Source organism: Taurulus bubalis (genome assembly GCF_910589615.1).
Source record: "Taurulus bubalis genome assembly, chromosome: 10".
NCBI classification, from domain to species: Eukaryota; Metazoa; Chordata; class Actinopteri; order Perciformes; family Cottidae; genus Taurulus; species Taurulus bubalis.
In genome coordinates this window covers 4864452-4888992 of record NC_136598.1, presented here as the reverse complement: position 1 = coordinate 4888992, position 24541 = coordinate 4864452, and the positions used below count along the sequence as shown (strand labels likewise).

Here is a 24541-nt window from a genome sequence, read left to right as displayed (position 1 = left end):
CGTTGACCTTCACATGAACAAACCCACACGTAGATGTAATTATGTGCACAACTGGTAGCACGCATGCACATATGAGATGAGAAATCTCTTTGTCTCTGGGAGAATTCACAGGAGAGCTTATTTATTGATCTTTGCAAGTGCTGGGAACATTTGGAGAAGAGCCACGCAAGCCGTTTACCCCTATTTCTGTTTGCTAAGTTAAGGTACTGGCTGTAGCTTCATCATCTGTTTACAGACATGAGAGTGTTATCATGCTTCTCATCTAGCTGTCTATAAAAAAAAAGCCTCTACACATATTTCCCAAAAATCTAACTATTCCTTTTGGTGTCTCTATAATACCTGCATACATTGAGTTTTACGGCTCTTGTTGAACGCACTCACACATTCAATTTCATCATTTTTTTCACTACCATGGGTTTAAGCATGCAGAGTAAACCAATCTGCAGGGTTTGATGTGACAACACTTTGCTCTCTCTCTCATGTTAGTGTGTGTGTGTGTGTGTGTGTGTGTGTGTGTGTGTGTGTGTGTGTGTGTGTGTGTGTGTGTGTGTTTTGCCAGGCAACAATTGTGCCTCACCAGATTTGACTTCTTCTTTCTCTGCATCCGATGCTTTTCACACTGTTCAAACATCTCTATCTTTCAAAACTTAGCGCCGCTGCTCCTCTTTATTATCACCTGTGTCTCCCTCTCCTTCTTTCTAACACACATCCACTCATCTGGCTTCTCTCTCTCTCTCTCTCTCTCTCTCTCTGGATAGACGCCCAGTCGTAGTGGAAAGGTGATTTATGGTGTATGGCTGTTGCCTCTAAATGGGATGTTTTATTCAGTGGTGGGAGGAAGTCACTGCCTTACACCACTCTCCGCAACCTTGCATTAAAACACATAACACCATCACACATACAAGCGTGCAGCGAGCACACACACAGACAACCTAAAAGGATGATTTAGCCTCTTACATTCAGAAACAGAATTAGACAAAGGCAGACTGATGGATATGGATAGAATGACGGACATGTATGCAACTGACAAAGTGCCAAACACAGAAGGAAGAAAAATGGCAACTTCTAACCGGAGTTATGTGTGAGCGTGTGTTCAAAGTCAAGGTCACCCCAGTGGGCTGCATTTCTCTCCCTGTTGTCAGCTCACCTGCTGACAGCTGCGCACGTAGCGCACTCAGTTGAGAGCAGCAGAAATGGAAATTCTTCTCTGTGCCTGACTGTCTTTCTTTTATTTTTATTCGCCCGTGTATCCAAATGTGTCGGCTCAGGCGAGTTAACATGCAAGCTTGCGGATGTGTGTTTGTGTGTGAGTTCATGCCGGTGTGAATAATGCAATGAGAATAATGCTGTGAATATTCATTAGCTGTGTACCGGTGACAGTTACCCGTGTAGCTGTCACTCTGAGTCTCGGGTTGGGACTTTTTATTGCACGAGGCCTCTACATTGAAGTTTTTGTACGTATCTAGATTTTTCCCAAACTATGGCTTCATGTTTATGCAAGCTTGTTTTATTAATGCGGCGTGTTTGCTTGAGGGTCGTGGATGGACTGATTTATTTATTGCATCTGTCCCTAAGACTCATCATGCAAGCAGCATAGACTCCAGCTTGTCTCCGATGTGTGTTTATGACCTGAAGTTGATGCTTCCGTGTCAAAGCTCCCAAACTCTCTGCTTTAATTCTCGTCTTGCAAAAGAGACAGGTGCGCTAAACAATACTTATTCCTCAAGACCCCTACGAATACACTAATTGAACCTGTGTGTATATGTGTGTGTACTCCTGTGTGAGTGCGTCTATGCACTTTCACACACACGGGTATCCCCGGAACTAATTTCAACTTTACTCTCCCCCTGCGATCCAGAGAGCAAAGACAAGTCGTGCAATAGCTCAGCGTGGAGCCGATAACGCGGCAGGGGAAATGGGGCTCTGAGAGCACACAACTCTCCCCAAGCACCTCAAGGATATTCAAAGATAGTCTTCATTTTCCACTAGATTAGCTCTGGGTGATGGCCACTCGCTAGAAGAGACGGGGCGACAGGAAAATACAAAATGAAGGGACCCGTGCTGTGGAGGGAATATGTGTTTGTGGCTAACATTTACAAAAGAGTTGACCGTATTTTTTTCGCTGCCATCTCACATGGGGGGATAACTTGTTTGTTTTCTGCTTGTGCAGCATTATAGTGTATTCACTAATGTGCATTACCTGTGCTCATGTTTTCATGTACGCTGAAGGGCAGAATAACACCGTATGACACATGCTGGAGGGAATTGTAGAAAGTCAGGGTTAAAAAACAGACAAGGACTTCAGGGTTATCTAAAATAATGGGGAGAGGGGACAGAGTGTCATGCAGAAAGTGAAGAAAGTGAGTGGATTTTCTGAGGGAAAGCTGAGGAGAGGGTAAGAAGGCTAGATAATTGGATGTTTGGAAAAAAATAGGTATCGCAGCTTTGGCTTCCACTCTAAAGTTGACCTGTGGGGGAGGAAAAATATTATCTATTTTGAGTCCCCTATGCTTGAATGTCTTTGTGTCTCTCCCTCTCTGTTTTCCATATGTCCTCTATCACTCTCTCCCTTCTCTCTATGCCAAACAGCTAAAGCATGGGTGCATTCCCTTTAGTTTGTGTGTGCCTTTTCCAGCATTGTCCCTGCTTCTCCTGTATTGATGAATCTAGTTATAGTGTCGCCGTAGGGTCGGATAGCAGAGAGACTGCTAAAGCTACTATTATTAGCTCAGGCAATCACAGCACTCTCATTATTACCCGGTAGGGTGGAGGCATGCAACTCATCATCTCTCATCATCTGTACAGCCTCCGGCGATAAATGCACACACGATTTTGCACACACACACAACTTCGCAGTTGCTTTCCACATATTGTATCAGATGTGTTTATTGTTCTTACAGCGGTGAAATAAATGGAGAGGGAAAAGGGGAGATTTCCAGTCCTAAATATAACACCGGTATCATTGCTGATTAAGCTCCTTAGTTCTCATACTGTGTGTTTCAGATACTCCGACAGATACATTTATTCTCTGGGGAAATAATCATCTGCGGTCAGGGTAAATGTCATGGGATTATTATGGATTGTTAAAACAATTATAATACAGATGTGTTATAAAAGACCGGACGAGGAAGTGCAGTAAGCAGCATGCACAGGAGACTTTATCCAGCAAGGGTTGCCAAGCGAAAGAAACAAAATCAAAGCAATTTTTTTGTGATCCTAGTTTTTACATTTGGATTTAAAAAAGATGGAACTGGTCCCCGGGTAGGGCTACGTTAGTGACATGTCTGGCACTCAGCGTTTAATGACGCCATATATTGCTTTTTGATGGAATTGTGGTACTAAACTCAAATGTATTGTTTTGTTTACTAAATTCAACTGTTGAAAGCAAGTCATGACAAATAAACTAAATTATTGTTATTTTTTATTATATATGTGAAGACTTTTTTCTTCACACAACACTTAATTGCACTGAACATGTGTTGTTGATGTTTTGTTTACCCTTAGTCATACACAGGTTTTTTTTGTTTTTTCGCCACCTATCTTGAATACGATATGATGAATCTCAATCCTTTCTCCTTTCCTCTCCATTCTCAGAAAAATGCTCTTAAATAATATTGCACTATGGAATTGGTTCACATATGTCTATATGTGATATAGACATAAAGACAAGAATCAAAGCAACGAAACGAGTGATGAACAGGTGAACCCTGTCAGATGACATCATGATGCATCTCAGCTCGGTGTGCTGATCTGTAGAGATTGTGATCTGAAACGTGTTGCCCTCTTTCTGTGTAGAGCTATCTCTCGCTGCATTTTAGCACTGCAGAATTTAGATAGCAACACTTTTTTAGATAACAAAAAAAAAGTGTTCCTTTTCTCTGAACTACTCAGATAAATCCAGACTGAGATAATGAGAAAGGGAGCCGGGAGGAACGAAAGGCTCAGCTCCCCTCCTCCCTGCTCCCACTGTCATGCCTGTGTGTGTTGGACAGGCGGAATGGCTTGTTTATGGGCAGATTAATTGCTTTCATGGCCTTGTTTCTCCCTGTGAATGGTGCTGGGTGTTTTAATATACACCCACACTGCCTGCCTCGCCAACCTGCCATGCCTTCCTGCTGCTGCTTTTTAGAGCGTAGCCAAGCTTTAGCTAGAGCCTAACGTCACTGCATGGCCCTGCATAGGTTAATTTCATTGGGGCGTGTGTGTGTGTGTATGTGTGTGTGTGTGTGTGTGTGTGTGTGTGTGTGTGTGTGTGTGTGTGTGTGTGTGTGTGCACTTAGCCTTCGGAAGAGGCCCAGCACAGGTGGATGGTTCCACTCGGGGCCCACAGGCCCGAGGGCGGCCAGCAGTTAGCTGGACCGTGACTTTAATCATTTCCTGCTGAGCTGAGGAGAGGTAAGCCAGGCTTGCAGAGTGTTAATCTACGGCCATAGACACAAAGATTCTTCAAAAGACTTTCATGGAAGGAGATAGTAGCTTTGAGAAGAGGTGTGCGAGACCATTTAGTAAAGAGTTTGAAGGAATTAAGACTAGGTAAGCGCTTTCACATTGTAGCTTTACATGGATCAATTAAAAATCAAGCGCAAGCTCCCCATCACTGGTTCTCTGCCCTTCCCTTCTTACTTCATCACCTCTAATTATGCATTACTTGTCTCTCTCTCTATTTTCAACCCCTTTTCTCTCCTTTAATCATCATCCCCGTTTCTCTCTTCCTCTCTTCTTCCTCTCTCTTTCTCACTCACTCATTAATCAGGCCTGCAGGCTTTCTCTTTCTTCTTGCTCTCTACTTCATTAAGCCTGAAACAGCGCTAATGGACAATCTCGGCTCTAACTCACAACTCAAGCCAGGCTATAGTGTGTGTGCGTGTGTGTGTGTGTGTGTGTGTGTGTGAAAGAGACAGGGAGTTCTTGTGTAGTGTGCGATAAAGGTTTTATGTGTTTGTTTGATTGCTCATCTGTGTGTGGTTTTAGGGTCGCAGGAAAACCAGCTTGTGTACGGAGGCAGCCATCGAGCCATGATGACCTATCACACCTTTATAGGCTCACGTCAACAATTTTACATGTTAGAATCCATTCAATAGTCGCAAAGGGCGCAACACAGCTAGTGTAAAAAAATGTTTTTGTGGCTTTGGAGTGAGCTTCTGGGAAAATTTCTTACGTGTCATTACACGGGTATCTTGGCCTGGGCTTGGAGACTACAAACTTCAATCAGATAGCCTGCATTATTAACCTGGTTTTAAAATACCTGCTTTTATCTATCATGGCAACCCATTATCACACCAATGCGTCAAATAAAAACCGTTAGTGCTCCCAAGCCTCAAACTATGACGTACTGTACGCACCCCTCTAGTGTCAGTTTAGGATGCGCCACTGGCGCGTATCAATATGCTCGTTACATGCATAACAGGAAGTCCGGTTTAGGCAACAAAACGACATAGTTAAGTCAGGAAAAGAAGGCGGTTGACATTCATTTAATTGACTAGTCATGTGGCCAACGACTGACTTCACAAAATGTCAACTTTACTTTTAGTTTTGCACGGGACACGTTCTGTGGTCCCCTGGTTAAGCATCTTTGGGTTTTTTTACACTTTAAAAGTTCCATATAAGATTATATCACTTCAACTAAAAAGCCCCCTTGGGAATGCGTCTTCCTTAGTCTGCATTTCTTTTACTACGCTTTTTTAACTTTTTTCACAGCTGCCTTTACAATCTTATTAAGCAACAATGGCGATCCCTCCATTTGACCAGAATGCCTAATAAAAGAGACTTTATAGTTGCACACATTTACCCTCAGCTCTTTGCATATATTGCCCCCCAGCTGGCCAGCAGTGCAGTCGTTTGTACAGTGATGTTCTGCTCGGCTGCCTGTGGAGGACAGGTAGTATTGAGTGGCGTTGTAAAAGGAGCTGCTTTACCGTGTGTTTGTTCTGGCATGTTAACGGCGGGCTTTACAGCTCTGATTATGGCCCACCAGGGGAGCTCGCAATGCTAACTACACAGAGAAAGTGCTGCAGGCAAAGAGGATGTATGTGCATTACCTCAGGGTGTGCATGCTTTCACAGTGACGATCAAACAGATCCCCTTGTGGGGTACATTGTTCTCTCCTGATCGCTAAGGAAAAGTGTGGGTCTGACATTCTCAGTGACTGTATATGTCAATATGTGAAAAGACATAACTTTGACATATGAATCAGTTGCATTATATGTTGCATGTTATATGTTGGCTGCCCCTTTTAGTTGCTTTATGGTTGTGTACCTGCATCACCAACATTAATTCCTGTTACATAGTTGCACTTTACCAAAAGCCTTTAAAGCATGGTGGACAGACATTGTCAATCAAATGACTCCATGTTTTATTCACACAACCTGGAGACACACACACACACACACACACACACACACACACACGTGCACATAATTATATTTCTACATGGTGGACCAGTTTCTGCTCTGGCCTGACACCATACGGATGCTTACTCTGTTGCCTGGACGACCAGGGACCTCTGAAATACGCATATGCGTTAAGCGCTGGCAGTTCCTCTGAATACATTCAGCCATTATGTTTATGTTCAGCACAGGAAACCCACATAAATGCACATTAGCTGGTCAATTATTCACGTTTCTATTGTACAGTGTAATGGTGTCTTTTCTCCATGGCTCTGTATTGGCTTATGTGACTATCTTTAGGTTTTCTCCCTGCTCCATTTCCTCTATCTCAATATGCAGCTTCCCTGTTCTCTGTTCCTGACACCATCAGTCATTAGCCTGAACTTCAGAGCAGAAAGAAGAACTCTGTGTGTGTTTCTGTTTCTGTGTGTGCGTACGGAGGTGTGCAATAGAAAGAAAAAGAGCCAGCCAGCTTGCATTGCAGGGTCACTGACGGACGGCATTGCCAGTGTCTGGTCAGAGAATCCCAAAGGACATGGGCAAACACACACACACACACACACACACACATATATATATATATATATATATATATATATATATATATATATATATATATGTATATATATATATATATATATATATATATATATACATACAGGTGCCAGAAGACAGTGTCTGGTCAGGAGTGGCTACAGATAACAACACCTTTCCTCGGTTTTAGCTATCACTCACACACACACACACACACACACACACACACACACACACACACACACACACACACACACACACACACACAGGGTGTACTGTCAGGTTCTGTGTCCCCGTGGCAGAAGAGAGCGATGAGGATGTGAGTGTGATGGCAGAGATGGCGCCGGCCGGCTGGCTGGCTGGGCCAAAGGACCCCAGGGATGCTTGACTGATAGAGGCTGCCTCCAAGCCCTCTGGATAGTGTGTGTGTGTGTGTGTGTGTGTGTGTGTGTGTGTGTGTGTGTGTGTGTGTGTGTGTGTGTGTGTGTGCATGTGCGCGTGTTGTGTGGGGGTCTACGTAGTATGGCAGATGGTGTGATGGTGTTTAAACCAGTGAGGTTACCATCAGCCAGGTCTAGGTCATGACAGTTTTCTGGCCGATAGGTGAGTGAAATAACTCGTAGCCTCAAGGTTATGCTATTATTGGGTTAGCAGTTCCTGGCCGTTGAATCTTTATTTTGCTAGTTGCCTTTGTTCGCTCGGTGTTGGGTGCCATATTGTTTATAGTTCCAGGCACTCAAAACCACAAAAAGGCAGTGGTGAGGGTAGCATTTACTTAAATGTGAGCCACTTTATTTCATTTATTTATATTGCATTCTTCATTGTTGTAGTTCTATTCATTAATCTTCTACTTGAGTACTGTAACCAAGTGGAACTGACGTTGAGGGAGGGTTGGTTCGGTAATTTACAGAGACATATTGTACTTTTACATTACAATTATCCGACACCTGCAGCTGCTACTATACTTACAGTCACATACTAACATGCATAAAGTCATAGTGATTATTGTTCCATAGTTTCATAGGATTAACTTGCGTTTTGCTTTAATTTTTCAGTAGCAAAGTGATTTCAGACTTAACACAAGATATATGTCACGTTATTCACCCTGTAATGACTTTGATAGTGTTTTCATTTCATCCGGGTTAGCTTTTGTCTTTTTCCTTATTTAGTTTCCATGTGTGACTTTGTACATGGTCGCATGTTGTTTGTCCACAAACCATCATGCCATCTGCGCTTTAACTGGAATTGCATACTGCGTGTGTGCCTTTGTGTTCCATATACATGCCTATGTCTTCTGGAGACTGTGTACCAGAGTTAATTGAGTTCATCTAGAAAACAAACACAGCTGGCCAGTGTTCTGCAGGGCTGGAAGACGATAGAGTGACACCTTCACATCAGGAAACTCATCAAGTATTAAAGAGGAAGACCAAGTTAGAACGAGAGGCTGTCGAAGGGAACACAAGACAAACAAGAAGAGATGAGAAGTAGACACAGCAAAACAAACATTGGAACATACCATGTGTGTTGTTTTGGCGTGAAGGAGAAGATGGTGACCTTACAGAGCAACCGAGTAGAAAATATAGTGCAGCGAAGAGGGAACAAGATTATGACTTTGTGTTTTATAGGCTCTTTAGCCGTGCGGATTTGTCTACTCTCTTTGTCTGTCACTCTGTCCCCTGAGATGAGTTAAGGGGCATTTAGAGGAGCAGGAGAGCTATTTAAATCATGTGTGTGAGTTTTAGGATGTGTGTCTAGATCAGTTGGAGGTGCAAGGGACAGATTTACGCCCCATGTACAGGAGAGATGAAGGTCATTTCCCAGGCAGGCCGTTTCTCTCTTTTCTGTGTCTGTGGCTGGCGTGGGTCCAGTTTAATTTCTTCAGAGCCCACAGGCTTGTTCTTTTACCTCCATATCCTTTCTTCTCACCGCCAACCTGCTTTCATATTCTCTTCTTCCTTTGCTCCCTTGCCGACTCTGAATCGAATCACTTTCTGTCTCTCTGCAAAGTGCTGTGTCTTTATCCTTCCCCTGCCCTTTGTGCCTGACAGCTGAGGTATCTAACCTCTCAGAGCCCCTCCCTCCCCGTCTCCTGTTGTCTCTCCCTCATGCAATAACATTGCAATTTGAATCGTGTTGTATGAGCATTTAACCTTCCTTCACAAGCTAGATGAGTCTCACATCCGGTGAGAGACTAGTCCACTTTGCATGACTGAAATGCTCAAAATGAGTTGCATAACATCCACGAAGAAGGGGTCAGTGTTAACCATTTGCACAGTATCTGACCTGAACATCATTTAAATGAATTGTTCAATATACAGTGTATAATGAAGGTAACCACATTTATATATCTGCACAGATTAAAGCCTTTAATAAATCAAACTTGTCATTGCAGCACTCTCTATTTAAAAACAAGAAGTCATTCTTTATAGACCTTATAGTCATTATAGTAATAGTCATTATAGAAAATGTGGTGTGCACCCAGGTTTTAAAGCATTATATTAACAAGAAAATAAGATAGCAGTGACACCGCACACAATTGTAAAATGAGAAAAATGAGAAAAACAACTATGAGGCAGTAAAAGCCAAAAGACTGAAAAAAACAATATAAAAACAATAAGCAGTATAATATCAGTATAGCCCTGAGATCATATCAGAAGTGAGGCAGCGTGAAAGGCAAATAAAAGGCAGAGAGGCCAGCAGTTAATGTGCATGAGCTAGTCCATGTTCAGCATATCAACAGCTGTTCAAATACAAAGGCAACCCATCAGTGATGTTGTCCTCATAGCAGGGGTCTTTACGTGTGGACTGGAGACACGAGCGCAGGTTTGTACAGAGTGGGCAGGACCGTCTGAAATGGTTTTGTCCTTCCTAGAGACCTGCCTGTTGTAAATTCCCCACTGTGCTGGACTCAACCCATATGTCACCTGTCAAGCCTTTCTATTAATGTCCACGTGTACGGCCATCAGTGCAAAAGAATAAAGCAATTTCTATTGGATGTATACAAATATGTCAGGCAAATGAATCATTTCTAGGATTTGAGGATCTTCCGGGCTTAGCTGGGACCTCTGTCGGGCCGTGTACTCCTGCTGTTTGGAGCTGTGACAGGGCGAAGGAGCCGGTTGCTATCTCATCCGAACCCTGCTGCAGGCTCCCTAACCTCTGAGACCTCCCAAACCGTTATCGTTCCACGGTGCTGCTTTACGTCTCTTCCTCTGACCGCCCTCCTCTCCAGGAAGGAGGCCAGAACATTTGTCACAGTGCAATCGAATCATCACTATTTTCCTTTTCCATCTCTCTTAATTCTGTGCTTTCTCATCGCTTTCTCACGCCTGCCTCTTTTTTTACTTTCACATTAGTTTTAGAAAATGGAGTGAAGGAGAATAAATTGATGAAAGAGGGGAAGAAGGTGGAGGCATAGAGGGGGCTTGTGGTCTGTATTTGGGAGTCAGTAGCATAGGTCCTCTGTTGTAGTACTGTGGATTTAAGGTCTCAGCATCTCTCTCTCTCTCTCTCTCTCTCTCTTCCTTCTTGCCTCCTTCTCTCTGCTCTACCTGATTCTACCATAAATCCACCAACACACATATTTGCTCGCACACACACCAATCAATACAAGCCTGCTTGGCACTGCCAAAGCCCAAAATGACTATAGATTTTCTGACAACTCTGCCACTAAATTATGCAAACCTTTGGTTTATGTTCCGGTACTTTTTTGGGCATTCCTTCACAAGATAGGGATGAGGTTTTCCACTAAGGCAGAGATGGAAGGATACCGGTGTGGATAGCTAAAGCCAAGGCCCACATTCAGCCTTCAGTTTGCTACACAATCATTTTGAAATGTATACTGCTATAGATTGTGAAATCAATAGTATGTATTAAGATGGTTGTAAATGTCCTGCTGAAGTCAGGCTTTTATTTAAGTGGTGAATAATGCACTCAGGATATCAGTGTTAGAAGTTCTGTTTAGCAAGCATCACACATATCATACACACACACACACACACACACACACACACACACACGCACACACACAATCTATGATAGAAAAAGTGATACAAAGGTAAACATGGATCCAGTTAAGATTTTATCCTCAAAGTGTCATTCATGAAGTGCAGGGTCGGGAAAAGTCTTAAATGCATGTCAAAACCAACTTAAATTAGTAAAACATAGTGTTTAATGTGAAATATTGTAAAACATATGAGGCAAGGAGGAAAAAGGCACTTTTACTGAATTTTGAAAGACTCCCCATATTCTGTTATGGGAGTCACATGTGGACCAAATCAAAAGATATTTGACATTTTTCCCTTTTTATGGTTGCATCAAAACTTTACAAACATTCTCATCAATGTTATCTTGGTTTTTACCTGAAAAGATACATACATGAACACACAATGCCATTATAGCTTATGAAAGTATGTGAAGCTATAAGTAATGCTATGTTCAACATGTTTTTGCTCAACTGTATTTGAAATATTGCTTTTTGTCGTGTACTAAGTAAGTGATTACTTTCATATTTCACGGAATCACTAGCTTGATACTTCATACACTGACAATGTTTTGCTTACTTGTTTTAAGGGTACACAATATAATGCGCTAAGTGTGGAGGGGATCATGTATCTTCAGCTGTTGATAGAGAGACCAGTATATAAATGGAGATGCTTCTGTGTGTGAGGTGGTGCTCATGTGTGCATGAATGTGTTTGTGCAAATGTGTGTGTGCTTGTTTCTGAGGTGGACTAATAGTTTGTCTGGCCAGCCCGTGGCAGGCCCATCAGTAACTCTAAGGGGAATTTGAAATGACCGGCTCATTCATTCTTCCAGCAACTCTATTACCCAGAACCTAACAATCTCACACACACAATCATGCGCCTCGTTTATACTTGGCTCATCTCTCCATCCTTCACTGCCCAAGTCTTTATTCACTCAATACAAAGTCTTATAGCGTCTTTTAAGTTCATTCTTCTGTCTTTATTTCTCTTACTTTTGCTCTTTTGTTTCACCCTCTCTGCCTCTCTCCAAATTACCAAATGGCTTTTTTTTGTCTGTTTAAACTGTTTTGACTGGATGTGTATTGGTAAGAGTGATGGACTGTGTTACCAATTCGTAACCAATCCCCCCTTAGGGGGGCAAACTGAGCGATTGTTATATAAAACTGTAAATCATAGGTTGTGAATTTAAAAATAGTAAAAGCCCAAAACTGCTGTATTTGCAAGTAAAATATATGGTTGGGTACATGAGAAAATTCAAATAGCATTCAAATAGCCCCAATGGGCCCCAATGAGACATCGCCTGAATTTTCTGTACTAAAACCCTCTCTAACTTTGTTCTGCTTCACTTTATCAAAGTCAACCTTAGCACAGAGAATGTTCACATATTGAGCTATGATTTGGGTTAGAGTTGGACCTTACAGCTGCATCATTTCAAAGAAATAATCATCCTGAAAGTGCTTTTTTTCTAGGTGGACCTGAAACCTTTTCATTTTTGCTGTGTGTCATCTTCATTTACTCTTAACCAGTAAGATATAGACAGATATTTACACATCTGAACAAACTCTCACATGTGTAACCTTTTATTAAACACCAACATTATTCAAATAGCCCTAGTGGTTGCAGAGATACACCCTTTTTAGTTTGGGTATGCAATTTTTGAGCAGAGGCCTAAAAATAGGTGGGTTTTTAAAGCAATAAGAGAGAGACAGCTTTCTGTCCAGGAGAGCGTTAAGGCGGATTTGGAAAGGCTGAGGTGACATTGAGTCTCAAAGCAGAAGAAAGGGGGTGGGGGGAGTTGTACAGAATCCACATCCGAGCCACAGTTACGCTTTCACAGATCCTCTTTTCATCGGAGAGAAATCGAGAGGGAAAGACAAACAGAAAGAGATGAAAAAACATCTTCTTGATGCAATCATTGATCACTAGTCAAAGTCCTTGATTCTGTCTAATGAGCTTGTTCCTTCTGGGAGGGGGAGTAATGAGAAAAACAACATTGCCTGCCACAGTGAAATTGGGAAAACAGCCAAGATAGACCTTTTATTTATTTCTTTAAGATGTTTGTGTGTGTTTCGATAGTAACTTTGTGTTCACAATCCAGTAAAACAGTGACATTTCAAAAGGGTACTTTTTCTGTGACCCAAGGAGGCAGCATATACATATATATATATATATATATATATATATATATATATATATATATATATATATATATATATATATATATATATATATATATATATGTGTGTGTGTGTATGTGTATATCATGAATATTAAACACCTAAGATCGAAACGCCAAGTAGCCACTGCAGTGGTAGTGGCGGTGCTTCTACTAGCTGTAATATATATATCTTAGTGTGAGTCTCTTTATAGGCCAATCTGCCATCTAATAGATGCAATATATTATTTCATGCTTTCATACTTCATGGGGCAATCAAACAAAACAAATGGAATAAAAATGGGACATTTTTGCAGGTTTCACTGTAAGAACACACACACACACACACACACACACACACACACATAAATACACGGTGATGTAGCTGGTAGCTGCTCAGTGCCCTGATGTGACCCTCTTGGCTCATCAGGAAGAACTGCTCCACTTAAACTTTGTTGCTCCCTTGTAATTGAATTAGTCTGCTCAATTATGTAGAGGCAGGCTTGTCCTCATTACATGGCACTATTAAAGCTCGAGGATGGAGCCGAGGGGAGGAGAGCAGCAGACGAGGAAGGTAGAATGGAGCTAAAAGGCATTTAAGTGAACGTGTAAAGTTTGATCGCTCTAATCTCAAACGTGTCCGCCACATCTGTGCCCTAGTTTGTGAATTACGACCTTTCTCCGTCTCTGCCTCGCCTGACTCTCTATGTTTGACTTTCCTTTTTGTGTTTGTGGGCCAAATGCCTTGAAAAATGATGAACCAACAAATTGCTGCACTAACTTCACAAGAAAACATCTAACCGAGCCAATATCCTGCCAAACCACTTCAGCACAGTGATCACACATCTGACAAACATCTATTCATATTTGCATACACTCAGTTGGGATATTGTCTTATTATTCTCCCTGTGTCTGCACCAAAGCCACATATCTGAGATTTCAACCACTTTCTTATTTCTGTCTCTTTGTCTCTCTTTTTGACCCTCCTCCTATCTCTATATCAAACAGGAGCAGCCGGGGAGCCTCCAGAGTGGCTTTGAGCATGTTAATGATGGGGGTTTCCAGCTGCAGAGGTGGGTGTACACACACACACACATACACAAACACAGAATAAACACAACCCAGAGATAGAATGAGCAGCCTGCTCTAGTGCTGCTGTAAAAGCCCATCTCCCTGCAGATGGGACCAAGCCATCGCTGTTTAATTACTGATAACCCAGACTGAGATTGGACTGTGTGTCCTCTGATTGCCCCCTGCGCCCCTTCCCCTTCTCAGTAATCACCTGACCATGGACCTCGACAACATGCTGCCCATTGAGACCAAGGTGCTGATGTGAGTGTTTCCTTTCTCTACAGCTCAAAAGGAGCACAATTTAGACGTTCATTTGTATTTTATCAAGTATGTTAAATAAATAAAAAACTCTTCTGGATACTTGATTTATACTTGAAGTCTGTTATTCCCAATCTGCGATGACACACAAATGACATATGTCATAAAAGAAAAAAAACATTCCTGTTATTATTTTGGGACTTTCTTCCCATCGTCACATCGTAAAGCTTGACTGATCATCCACGCCTCTGTTTCTATGTTGTCTCTTTATCCCGACATGTAGCATCCAACGGGCCTGGCGTGACTTCCTCCAGAGACAGGAAGCGGAGAAGAGGAGCCCCTCCCCCCCCTCCCTCTCCTCCTCTGACAAGATGAGCATGTCCATCAGCATGACAACCCTGTCAGATGGCAGCACCCCAGTAAGTAATGCCGATGTCAGAAATATTCCCCATTACAAATTCGAGGCATTCAGATGCTGTGACTGACGGTGTGTCCCGAAGCTGTGTGTGTGTGTGTGTGTGTGGGTGTGTGTGTGGATACGTATCTTTGGACAGCTGAACAGAAACGTTTGCGAATGTTTCTATTTCAGTGATTTTTTACTATCTCAGTAAGACTTTTTATGCACTATATTTATGTGTCATATATAAGATGTTACTGCATTGTTAAGAGTGTTGTTTTGGAGAGTGCATACAGTCCCATTCCTGTCCAGAAGGGGGCAATATCTATCAGCTAATTTCTTCAGTTTGCAGACTCCCATCCAGGCTCTTCTCTGGAAGTAGAGAGTAAATATACAAGGATTTGCTCTGACATACACACACTTTCTCTCACAGCAGCAACACGCTGAGAATTAAAATCCGTGGAACAGCGATTCTCATTCAGCGCATCTTCCCCACATTTAACCAGCCCACAATAAATCCTCAGGATTTTCTCTACTGCGTCTGTTCTGGTCATTATAATTCTACACTGACGTCGTCGGCCGCCTTCTAGCTGAATAGCAAGTGTGTGTACACTTCTCGACTAATCTCCGGGCCCGGAGTCAACAGGCAGGTTAAATATCAGCAACAGCTGGGAGAGTTCTGTGTATGGGCACACTTAGTCCACACAATCGCGAAAGAGAAAAGCTTTCACACAGACTGTTTGATTTGGATTCTTGTGGATGAAAAGGGGTCGGATGGGTTATGAGTGAAGAGCGTTCAGAGTGGTGTGCAACTGGAATGAATGTGTGCTTCCTTCAGGGCCGGTAGCTTTACAGCAAGGCGTGATGTGAGCAGCTGACTGGTCAGTATTCAGGTCAAAAAGGTTGTGGATGAAGTCAAAAGAGCAGCCTATTCTTTATTCTATACACACACACTTACAGCGCACACACACATAGTAAACGGCGCTTGTGTTTGAGATCCTTCGAGATGGCCAGGAACTGCTTAGATCTTCTGAAAAAGGCAGATGATCTTCACAGAGAAAAAGAGAGAGAGAGAGAGAGAGTGTGTGTGTGTGTGTGTCTAAGGTCAAGGGAGATGGAGGAGAGCGGTAGAGAGGAAAGGAAGATGAAAAACAGACGTTGGCTCACTGGATGAATGTGCTGATGCTGAATATCTGCTCTCTGTGGGAGCATGAGGCTCAGCATCTCACTCAAGTTCATGATTTTATTTCCTTCTTTTACCTGATTGATTGCAACAGTCTACATATATCTGCTATAATATCTTAACTGTGTCTCGCTTCATGCTCTCTCTGAATCCCCTTTTCTCTCTTTTTTTGATCGTCCTTTCTGGAGAATAATACGTTTGGTGGATGTGACAGCTCCGCCCTGTTTGAATTTCTAACAGTTTTGTTTCTGTCGACCCAGCGATACATTCTCAATCCACACCGAGCACGGGCCTATACATTCACGGATACACACACACACACACACACACACACATGCACACGCGCGCATGCAAGGAAGAAGACAGGATGATGTGCCAGCTATCTCTAAAGTGATTGAATTTGTAACCTTTGTGCCTATAACATCAGTCTTTGACAAAACCATGCTGCATGACACTGCAGCAATACATGTGTGTGTCTGTGGGTGTGCGTGTGCTTGACCCCGCTCGTGTGTGTATAGTGTGCGACAGTGTACACAACCAGGTCTTTGTGTGTTTCTATTATCAAGTCATTTTTTCATCCTGTTTTCAGGGGGATGCCTGCTGTGCTCTCAGCAGCGTATGACTGAAATATAGTTGACCTGCGACTCGTTACTGTGTGAATTATCTTTGACGTTGCATCTCAGCTCACTCATTGCCATGGCAATCCTGCAAAACAGAGAAGCACTGGATATCTTTCTTCATGATTGATCCCTCTGCTCCAAAGCAACGCCACAGAGGGAGGCAGAAATTATAGGTTTCATTAAAGAGGAACCTAACAAAACTCTGGCTTTTATGCCCAGATATGAATCAGCTGTCTACATTTTATTGTTTAATAATACTGCACCGCATCAACACACAGCCCGCCGACCACCTACAAATACACACACATGCACACACACACACACACACACACAAGGAAGAGTGAAAACACACACAGGCACAGGCACATGGACACACAGACCACTACAGCTTTAATTTCAGAATGTCTAGATGATAGATGTCTTTTTATAACCAGACATCAATCAATAGTGGTTGGGGACTGGCTGAATGTTTTTCTAGCAGGATTGCCACTCAATTATTTGAGAAATGATGATGAAAACAAACATCCAGCGAAGGCCTAATCCCCTACGAGATGTTTGTTTTATCATTTGTTAAAACTTTGAGGTAATTTAATCCCGAATTTCAGCATAAAGTCTAGGTTCCTGCCTTGCTTCAAGGCTTATTGGTGGCCTGCATTTTGGGTATGAGAGCTGTCCATTGCCTTGGTGCTGAACTGTAATAGCACCCAAGTGTTGCCACTAGAGGGAGTTCCCACATCACTTTTTCTTTTTTGTGTGGTACTTCTTAGGAGTGATTGGACCAATTGTACCAGACAAACTTGTTGACATTTTTGGGAAAGCAACAACCTCAAGATCGCCAGAGTATCATAACTCTAGTCAAGTGATCCCTGCTGTATGTATTTGAATATGTTTAAAAGGGTACAGGACTCTTGTTGTACTACATTGGGTTTTCTTTCGGCATTGCGCCATATTTGGATTTCACAATCATACAAATACCCAACATTAATGCATAACACTGTGTGTGTGTGTGTGTGTGTGTGTGTGTGTGTGTGTGTGTGTGTGTGTGTGTGTGTGTGTGTGTGTGTGTGTGTGCATGTGTGTGTGTGTGTATGTGAGTGTGTGTGTGTGTGTGCAACCCTGTCTCCTAAAAAAATTACGTTCCCCCAGAACTAATACGCATTCCCAATTACGTTTGATCAGAAACGTATCTCCTCCCTGATTATGTTTGTGTTTGACGTATTACACATATGTTGATTATACACGTAGAGGTTGATTAAACACGTATTTTTGTTTTTATGTTTGTGTTTGACATATTACAAATACGTTTATTATCGTGTGTTTGTGTTATTGTGTTCTTGCTTTATTCAAGCATATTTTAATGTTTAAACTCTGCGGAGAAAAAAGAAAAGAGGGGCGGGGTGAGGCCAGTGACAGCCGGCCAGCCCAGCCGGCCAGCCCAGCTTAAATAAAGCAAGAACACAATCACACAAACACACGATAATAAACGTATTTGTAATACGTCAAACACAAACATAAAAACAAAAATATGTGTATAATCAACATACGTGTTTAATCAACCTCTACGTGTATAATCAACGTATGTGTAACACGTCAAACACAAACATAATCAGGGAGGAGATACGTTTCTGATCAAACGTAATTGGGAATGCGTATTAGTTCTGGGGAACGTAATTTTTAGGAGACAGGGTTGGTGTGTGTGAGTGTGTGTTTGTTGAAGGGCACACAGGGGCAGCTTAGTCCATCTGGCCTGCTAAGGTGCAGGGAGTCGGGGTCGAGCAGAGCACCACTGCCTTCCCCATCTGTCATGTTTCTCCTTCTATGCCCTCTCCATCAAGGCCTTTTTGTCATGTTATAGTTTATTTTTGCCTCCGCCTTTCATATTTAATGTCTTTCTCTTTTTCTCCTCTCTTTCTTTACGCTTCCCTCCGAACCTCCCTGCATCTTTTTGGTTGTGGCGCTCACTCTCCGTTTTAGTCTCTGTCCCTTTATCACAAACCCCCCCTACTGTTCTCTTGGCTTTATCAGGTCATGCAGCTGCATGACCATCTATGGAAGCCGGGCAGGGGAGATGAAAGAGGTTAGGCAAAGCCTGTGGAATGTCCGTGCACTGCGGACTGTATGTCTGCTTGTTGTGTACAGTTAGGAAGATATAGCAGGAGTTGATTCCACATAGATTAGAGACATTCAGCAATGTTCTATACCTATCTCCAGGTTAACTTCTTTGTGTTATTGGAGCCGTCCTGAAATATCCCACTGACTTAAATGTGTCATTACACAAAGCTTTCTCAGCCGATTACTGAATCAGCAGCCTGCACAGACGACGCCCTGTGTCAAAGAATTTAACCTCTAGCATTCATTTTCACTCATCTAATCCAATGCAGGGTCCAAATCGTTGCCCTGCCACTGAGATTCCATGCTTTTATTCCTCATAGTCTTTTTCTATTCACTGTACAAGCCAACCTTTCATTACTGAAGATGGAATAAAGCAGTAAAGGTCACATATGGCATCAACCCAGTTGAATTGTTATTGCACTAAGGCCTGAGCATTGTTACTGTATGAATGACTCTCCCTCAGGCTCACGTGTGTTTAGGCCCCATTATGTTGTCTTTGCTGTACATTGACCTCCTGGTTCACCATTCACAGAGAGGGAGACAAAGAAGAAGAGAGTATTGATAACAGTAGCTCAGTTGTACTAAATTCACACTCTTGGAAAGGGAGGGGCTGAGCTGAGGGGTATTTATGGAAGCTGCCACAAACCACTAAATGCCACTAAAACTTACCCACCTTTAAAACAAAGTATATAAAGAATATTTAAAAAAATGAGCACAACCCAGATTTCAAAGTCAGGGAGGACAAAATAATAACATTTCACTTGTTTACCTGCCTCACATCCCAATAGCACGATGCTCGAAATATTCTTTCAAGCTCGGGCACGGAGCTCTGAGGAAGGCTCCAAAAAGCATGAGCGTATTTCTAGCTCTCACATTTTTTTAATATGCTTTTTGGGGTTTGGCACTCCACAGTGAATCCCATTCTTAAAGCGCGACCTCCTTTAAAAAAAAAAAAAGGTATATAAAGCATTATTAGCCCATCAGTGTTGACACAAAGTCAAGTCAAATTAAGTCAATTTTATTCCTATAGCCCAAATATTGCAAATGGGCTTTTACATTATGCTAGATAGAGCATATGGCGCTCTAGCCCTGTTTCGGGAAAAAGAACAAAGAAACCACAGAGCAAATATAATATTCTTACACTTAATAAACATCCAAGTAAATCATAAGTAGCACACATATCATTAGTTTTAGAACAAATGTACGATAAGTCATAGCACCACTGTCATGACGTGTTATTGAAATAAATGTAAAACACAGAAATCATTTCGTTAGCGAACATTAAAGGAATATCTAATTAACCGGTCCTTTGATGCTGCCGATGATGAAGAGCAGAGATTATGTATAAAAAACAAGGACATGCCTTGCCGTCTACTTGACACTGTGTCAAGAAGCACACAAGTATTCTTAATCATTACACATAGTGCCAGCTATCAAGCCAGTGGTCTACTGCACACTGACAACCTTCCAAGAAATGGTATTTCCCAAAAGCCTTTCCCCACTTCTCTTCCACCACGGACCAGAACATCCCTGTGATGATTTATGGTAATTATGCAAATGAAACATAAGGCTTTGGAAATGAATGCTAACCCCCTCCACTTCGTCACTGGAGGGTGGGTGTAACTGCAGCCAATGCTTTTACAATCCTGTTACTGTAATACCAGGGACAATGCAAAGAGCCTAGGTCAGGCGATTAAGGATTCCCTTGAATTACTTTCGCTTTATTGAAGCCTCATGGAGGCGATTCACGTGTTTAATCATTAGTCTTCATTCATTAGGCACAAATTAATTGAAGAGGCAGCCTACACATGGTTTACACTCTTTCTTATTCCTTGGGAGTGATGCTGATATGTAATTGACATAATCCCTCTGGTCGTAATTTCTCACCTAGAAAGATGTTCTGTCAGGTAGCGGTGCGGGTGCTGGTGTGCTGGGTCTCCCCTGTGTCTAAGGTGGGCTCGAGTGACAGCTCTGGCAGGATCAAGAAGACTCGCTGTGACTCATCAGCCAAGGTATTGATGGACAGAATCATTAGTGACCTCTCAGCACTCCATCGCCACCTTATGTGGAGAGAGTTTAGATTTAGAAGCTACTGAATTTACATTCTCTTGTGGCTGCAACCAACATTGGCTAAAAACAATAATAGCCTTTTTTGTATGCACTCCAGCTCTCGGTGTCTCTGTAAACGCCTGCAGACATGTGAAGGACATTCGTATGTCTCTTATAATTATGTATTATGGAGATGGAGCCTTCAGTGCAATGATGCGGGGCAGCGAGGTCTGACTCTCTGCTAATCACCTGCCAGCGGCACGTCAAGTCAAACATGGGCCCTTTCACACCTGGGACATGTCATGTCATACACTCTCTGAGGTGTATAATATACATTACGTGCATGTGACATGCTGGGGGTGATGTGTGCGTGTGTGTGTTGGAGAAGATGGAAATGGAGCTAAATGCACACTGAGTCTTAATTAATCAAACCCTGGAGCTTATTCTTTCATAAATGAAGTTCCTAGAAAAGCCATTTGCAATGAATGCTGCGTCACTTCAATTCCAAACCCTTATTTTGTTCTGCTTGTTGGAATCTGCAGTTGTTAACAAATGATAGCAGACCTCGCCTCAGAGTGAAGTAATGTCCCATTTGCACTTTCAAGTAGAATCCACAGGGGGTCACTGTTCTGCATTGTTTGGATAGCCCAGCAAAATAGCAGGGAGTAGTCCAGGTGTCGTAAAACCCCGGGTTTAAATGCATCCGAGCTCTGCTCCGAAGGGTATTCCTCACCATTATTGGACAGCAATACAGTCAACAATCGGGTTTAATAGGATGCAAATTCATCAAATCTGGTCCAAATTGTTGGGACCGCAGGGACCCTTGTTGTGTAGAGGACACTCTTCATCAGCATCTCATGAGGGCCTCTCCTTTCAAAGATAATAACCCATTTTCGACATATTTGCAATTAAAGAGAGAGGTGAGCTGCTGTTTAGTTTTTTCGCTGCCTTATCTAGGAGACTCTCTCTCTCTCTCTCTCTCCTATCTTTCTTCCTCTGCCTTGTCTCCTTTAGTCTTTTAATTTCACGACACTTCAATTAAATATTAAAGTGTTTCAGGATTACGTCAGACTTGTGAACAAGCCATTCTTCTATATATACATTTCCTCCTTCCCTTTTTTCATTTTTTTCCATTTCAGTTTCAAGCTTTCCTTTCCAGTTTTACTAGAATCATATGTAAATACATTTGTATTGCCCACATGCAGCAATGCAGACTGTACACAGACAATAATCATTATAATTGTAAACAATGCTGGATCAGACCCCTTCGGGGCCATGAATAGGACTCCCAGCATTACAAATTATGTTTTTATAAGTCTTGCATTGTATGCTCGACATACACCATGTAAACATTTCAGGGACAGCACAAACGTATTGCTGTGACTTGTTAGTTGTCATTATGATCAATTGTAAATATGTAATTATATTTGTATTGAAAACAGCTTTAAGTTTATCTTATAGAAACAAGACTTCCCATCTTTATTTTACTCTTTTGCCAGGCCCTGAAGAGGTGCTCGGATAGCTCGTCCTTTGAGCAGTTCATCTTAATTCATATGAAATTACAGTGTAACACTTAAACGCATGTTATAATGTGTTACATATTTTTTATTTTAAAAGCACCGTATGTTGTACTGGACTGTATGTAGCATTAAAGCAGCACAATGCTTTCTATAATTTTATTTTTTTTAATTCCTATTCCCTATCTCTCTTGCCTTTCTGTCTTCTCTGATCCCACAACCACCACCACATTATCTTATTGATCGCTACTTGCCCAGCAACACGGCCATAATTGACCATTTATGTTTCATTGGGGACTGTGGTGATAAGAAGAGCAATAGATTGATACAATTATGAATCATCTTAGCTCTGAAATCTATTGATTGGGGCTCTGCAGAGGTAATCAACGACAGATTAGCCGAATGCTGCAAAGTGTCAATCTGTACTGCGAAGACAGTTCCTGTGTAAGATTTCTGAACTATAAGTGGGTCATTCAGTTGATGGATACAAGACACAATTTGCTAATCAAAGATCATGAGGATGAAGCGCTTTTCTTCAGAATGTACAATGGGGTAGGGGGATGAAGAGAAGGATCATGGGCCATCAAACCAAGAGATGAAATGCAGTCAGTCCCATCAAAACATTTATTTTCCTTTACTATATTTAGCGTTTCTTCAGTTTCATCAATAAGTTTGTAAAATGATGGATCACATGCACATTAAACCTGTTGGTTTGTGTTTGTTGGCATAAAATGAAAAAAAAGATAAAATAAAAAAAATGAAAATTTGAAGAAAAGATGGTTATTTTGCATTATAGAAATATTGATTGTATGTAAAAACATGTTGATATTTATTCAATTTACTGAGTATCATTTAGTTAATGTGTTGCCATTTTGTTTGTAAAAGCAGTTGGTCGTTCACAAACAGTAGATCTCTTATGTTGGAACGTTACATGATATGAGTTTGAGTTCTTATCAGTCAATCATTACATACAATACAATAAGTGAAACCACAATCTAATATACAAAAAAATAAAGACTGAAAAGGTATAGGTAGAAGCATAATGCTTATATATTCCTATCCTAAATTCTTATCAATTAAATCAGATAGTTAATTTGATATAAAGAATAGATATTTATTGCATCAGGCGCCAGAGATGATGAGTAAGAACACTGCTTCTTACTGCTGTAAAACAAGCACTGCCTCCCTATAAGCAGTGCTAGTGGTGACAATGTTTTATTAATAGAGCTTGTGCTCTCAGACCCGCACTTTAACTCAGGTATTCACGTGCACATGCATGTGTGCGTGCAGAGGCACATGAGGTAGTAAAGGGGTAAGGGAAAGTGTATCATATCTCATTCATTTGTATGTGACAAGATTCTGCACATACTGTATACCTCAAGAGCTGTGAGATGTGTGGGCGTGTGTGACACTGGGTGTAAGGAACAGCCTGCAGCACTGTACATATCCAGCCTAATTTACCAGATTCCACTCCTCCATTATCAGCGGGATCATTATCCCCTCTCCTCCCTGCCCTCGCTGCCTCACTTCTTCTGGGGCTCGATGTGGCACACCAAAATATCAACACACACACACACACACACACACACACACATCTCACTTGCTCACACACAGCCAGGATGCTCGTTATTCTGCACCCTTTTTACATGTGAAGAAAAAAAGACCATCAGGGAACATATAAGTGCAAAGTGATGTTTTTTTTGTGTGTGCTGAAACAAAACAAGGCTCAAGCTGTACTGTTTGTGTATTCACTATGTCCTGCCCCCTGATGCCGAAGACTTGCAGGCCACAGTTGATGCTGCATCACTTGGTATGGAGATGCCAAGATAGACATCTAAAACGAGAAAAAGGTTTCGACACTGCAACCAGTCTCCCTCCATGCACATATATCGCACTGTTGAGCATGATAGAATGCAGTTCACGTAGCACATCAAGGTCATTTATATGTGCTCATGAAAGGACACATGTGTCTATACTGGCAGGGATAACTGGAAATGGAGTATTAACCATTCCTGGCTTGGAAAAGATCAGTGAAGGGAGTAAACCAAATGATTACACTACTGCTTTTGAGTTTTCCCTCAAGTATTTCTTTCTTCAATTGATTATACCCCTGCATTTCTCCTGTTTCTTGACAGCCTTCACCCACTCGTTTTCTTTGATTTTCTTTGCCTGGTCTTAACTTGTACTCGAGGCTCGCTACGTTGTTATTAAACTTCAACAAGCACTGCTTATTCAGCTCTGTGAGAGCCCACTAATAGTCACAGTGGCTGCTGG

General features: G+C 41.9%; 1 protein-coding gene across 1 annotated transcript in view; it reads left to right on the top strand.

Annotated features, from left to right (window-relative positions):
• The window catches only part of schip1 (schwannomin interacting protein 1), a gene marked incomplete at its 5' end in the record, with an annotated part of 202039 nt that overhangs the window by 41949 nt on the left and 135549 nt on the right, over positions 1-24541 (top strand). The window contains 3 exons of the mRNA XM_079224758.1: positions 14069-14133; positions 14336-14392; positions 14673-14808. Coding sequence (XP_079080884.1) covers positions 14069-14133; positions 14336-14392; positions 14673-14808 — 258 coding nt within the window. The remainder of the gene's footprint in view (positions 1-14068; positions 14134-14335; positions 14393-14672; positions 14809-24541) is intronic.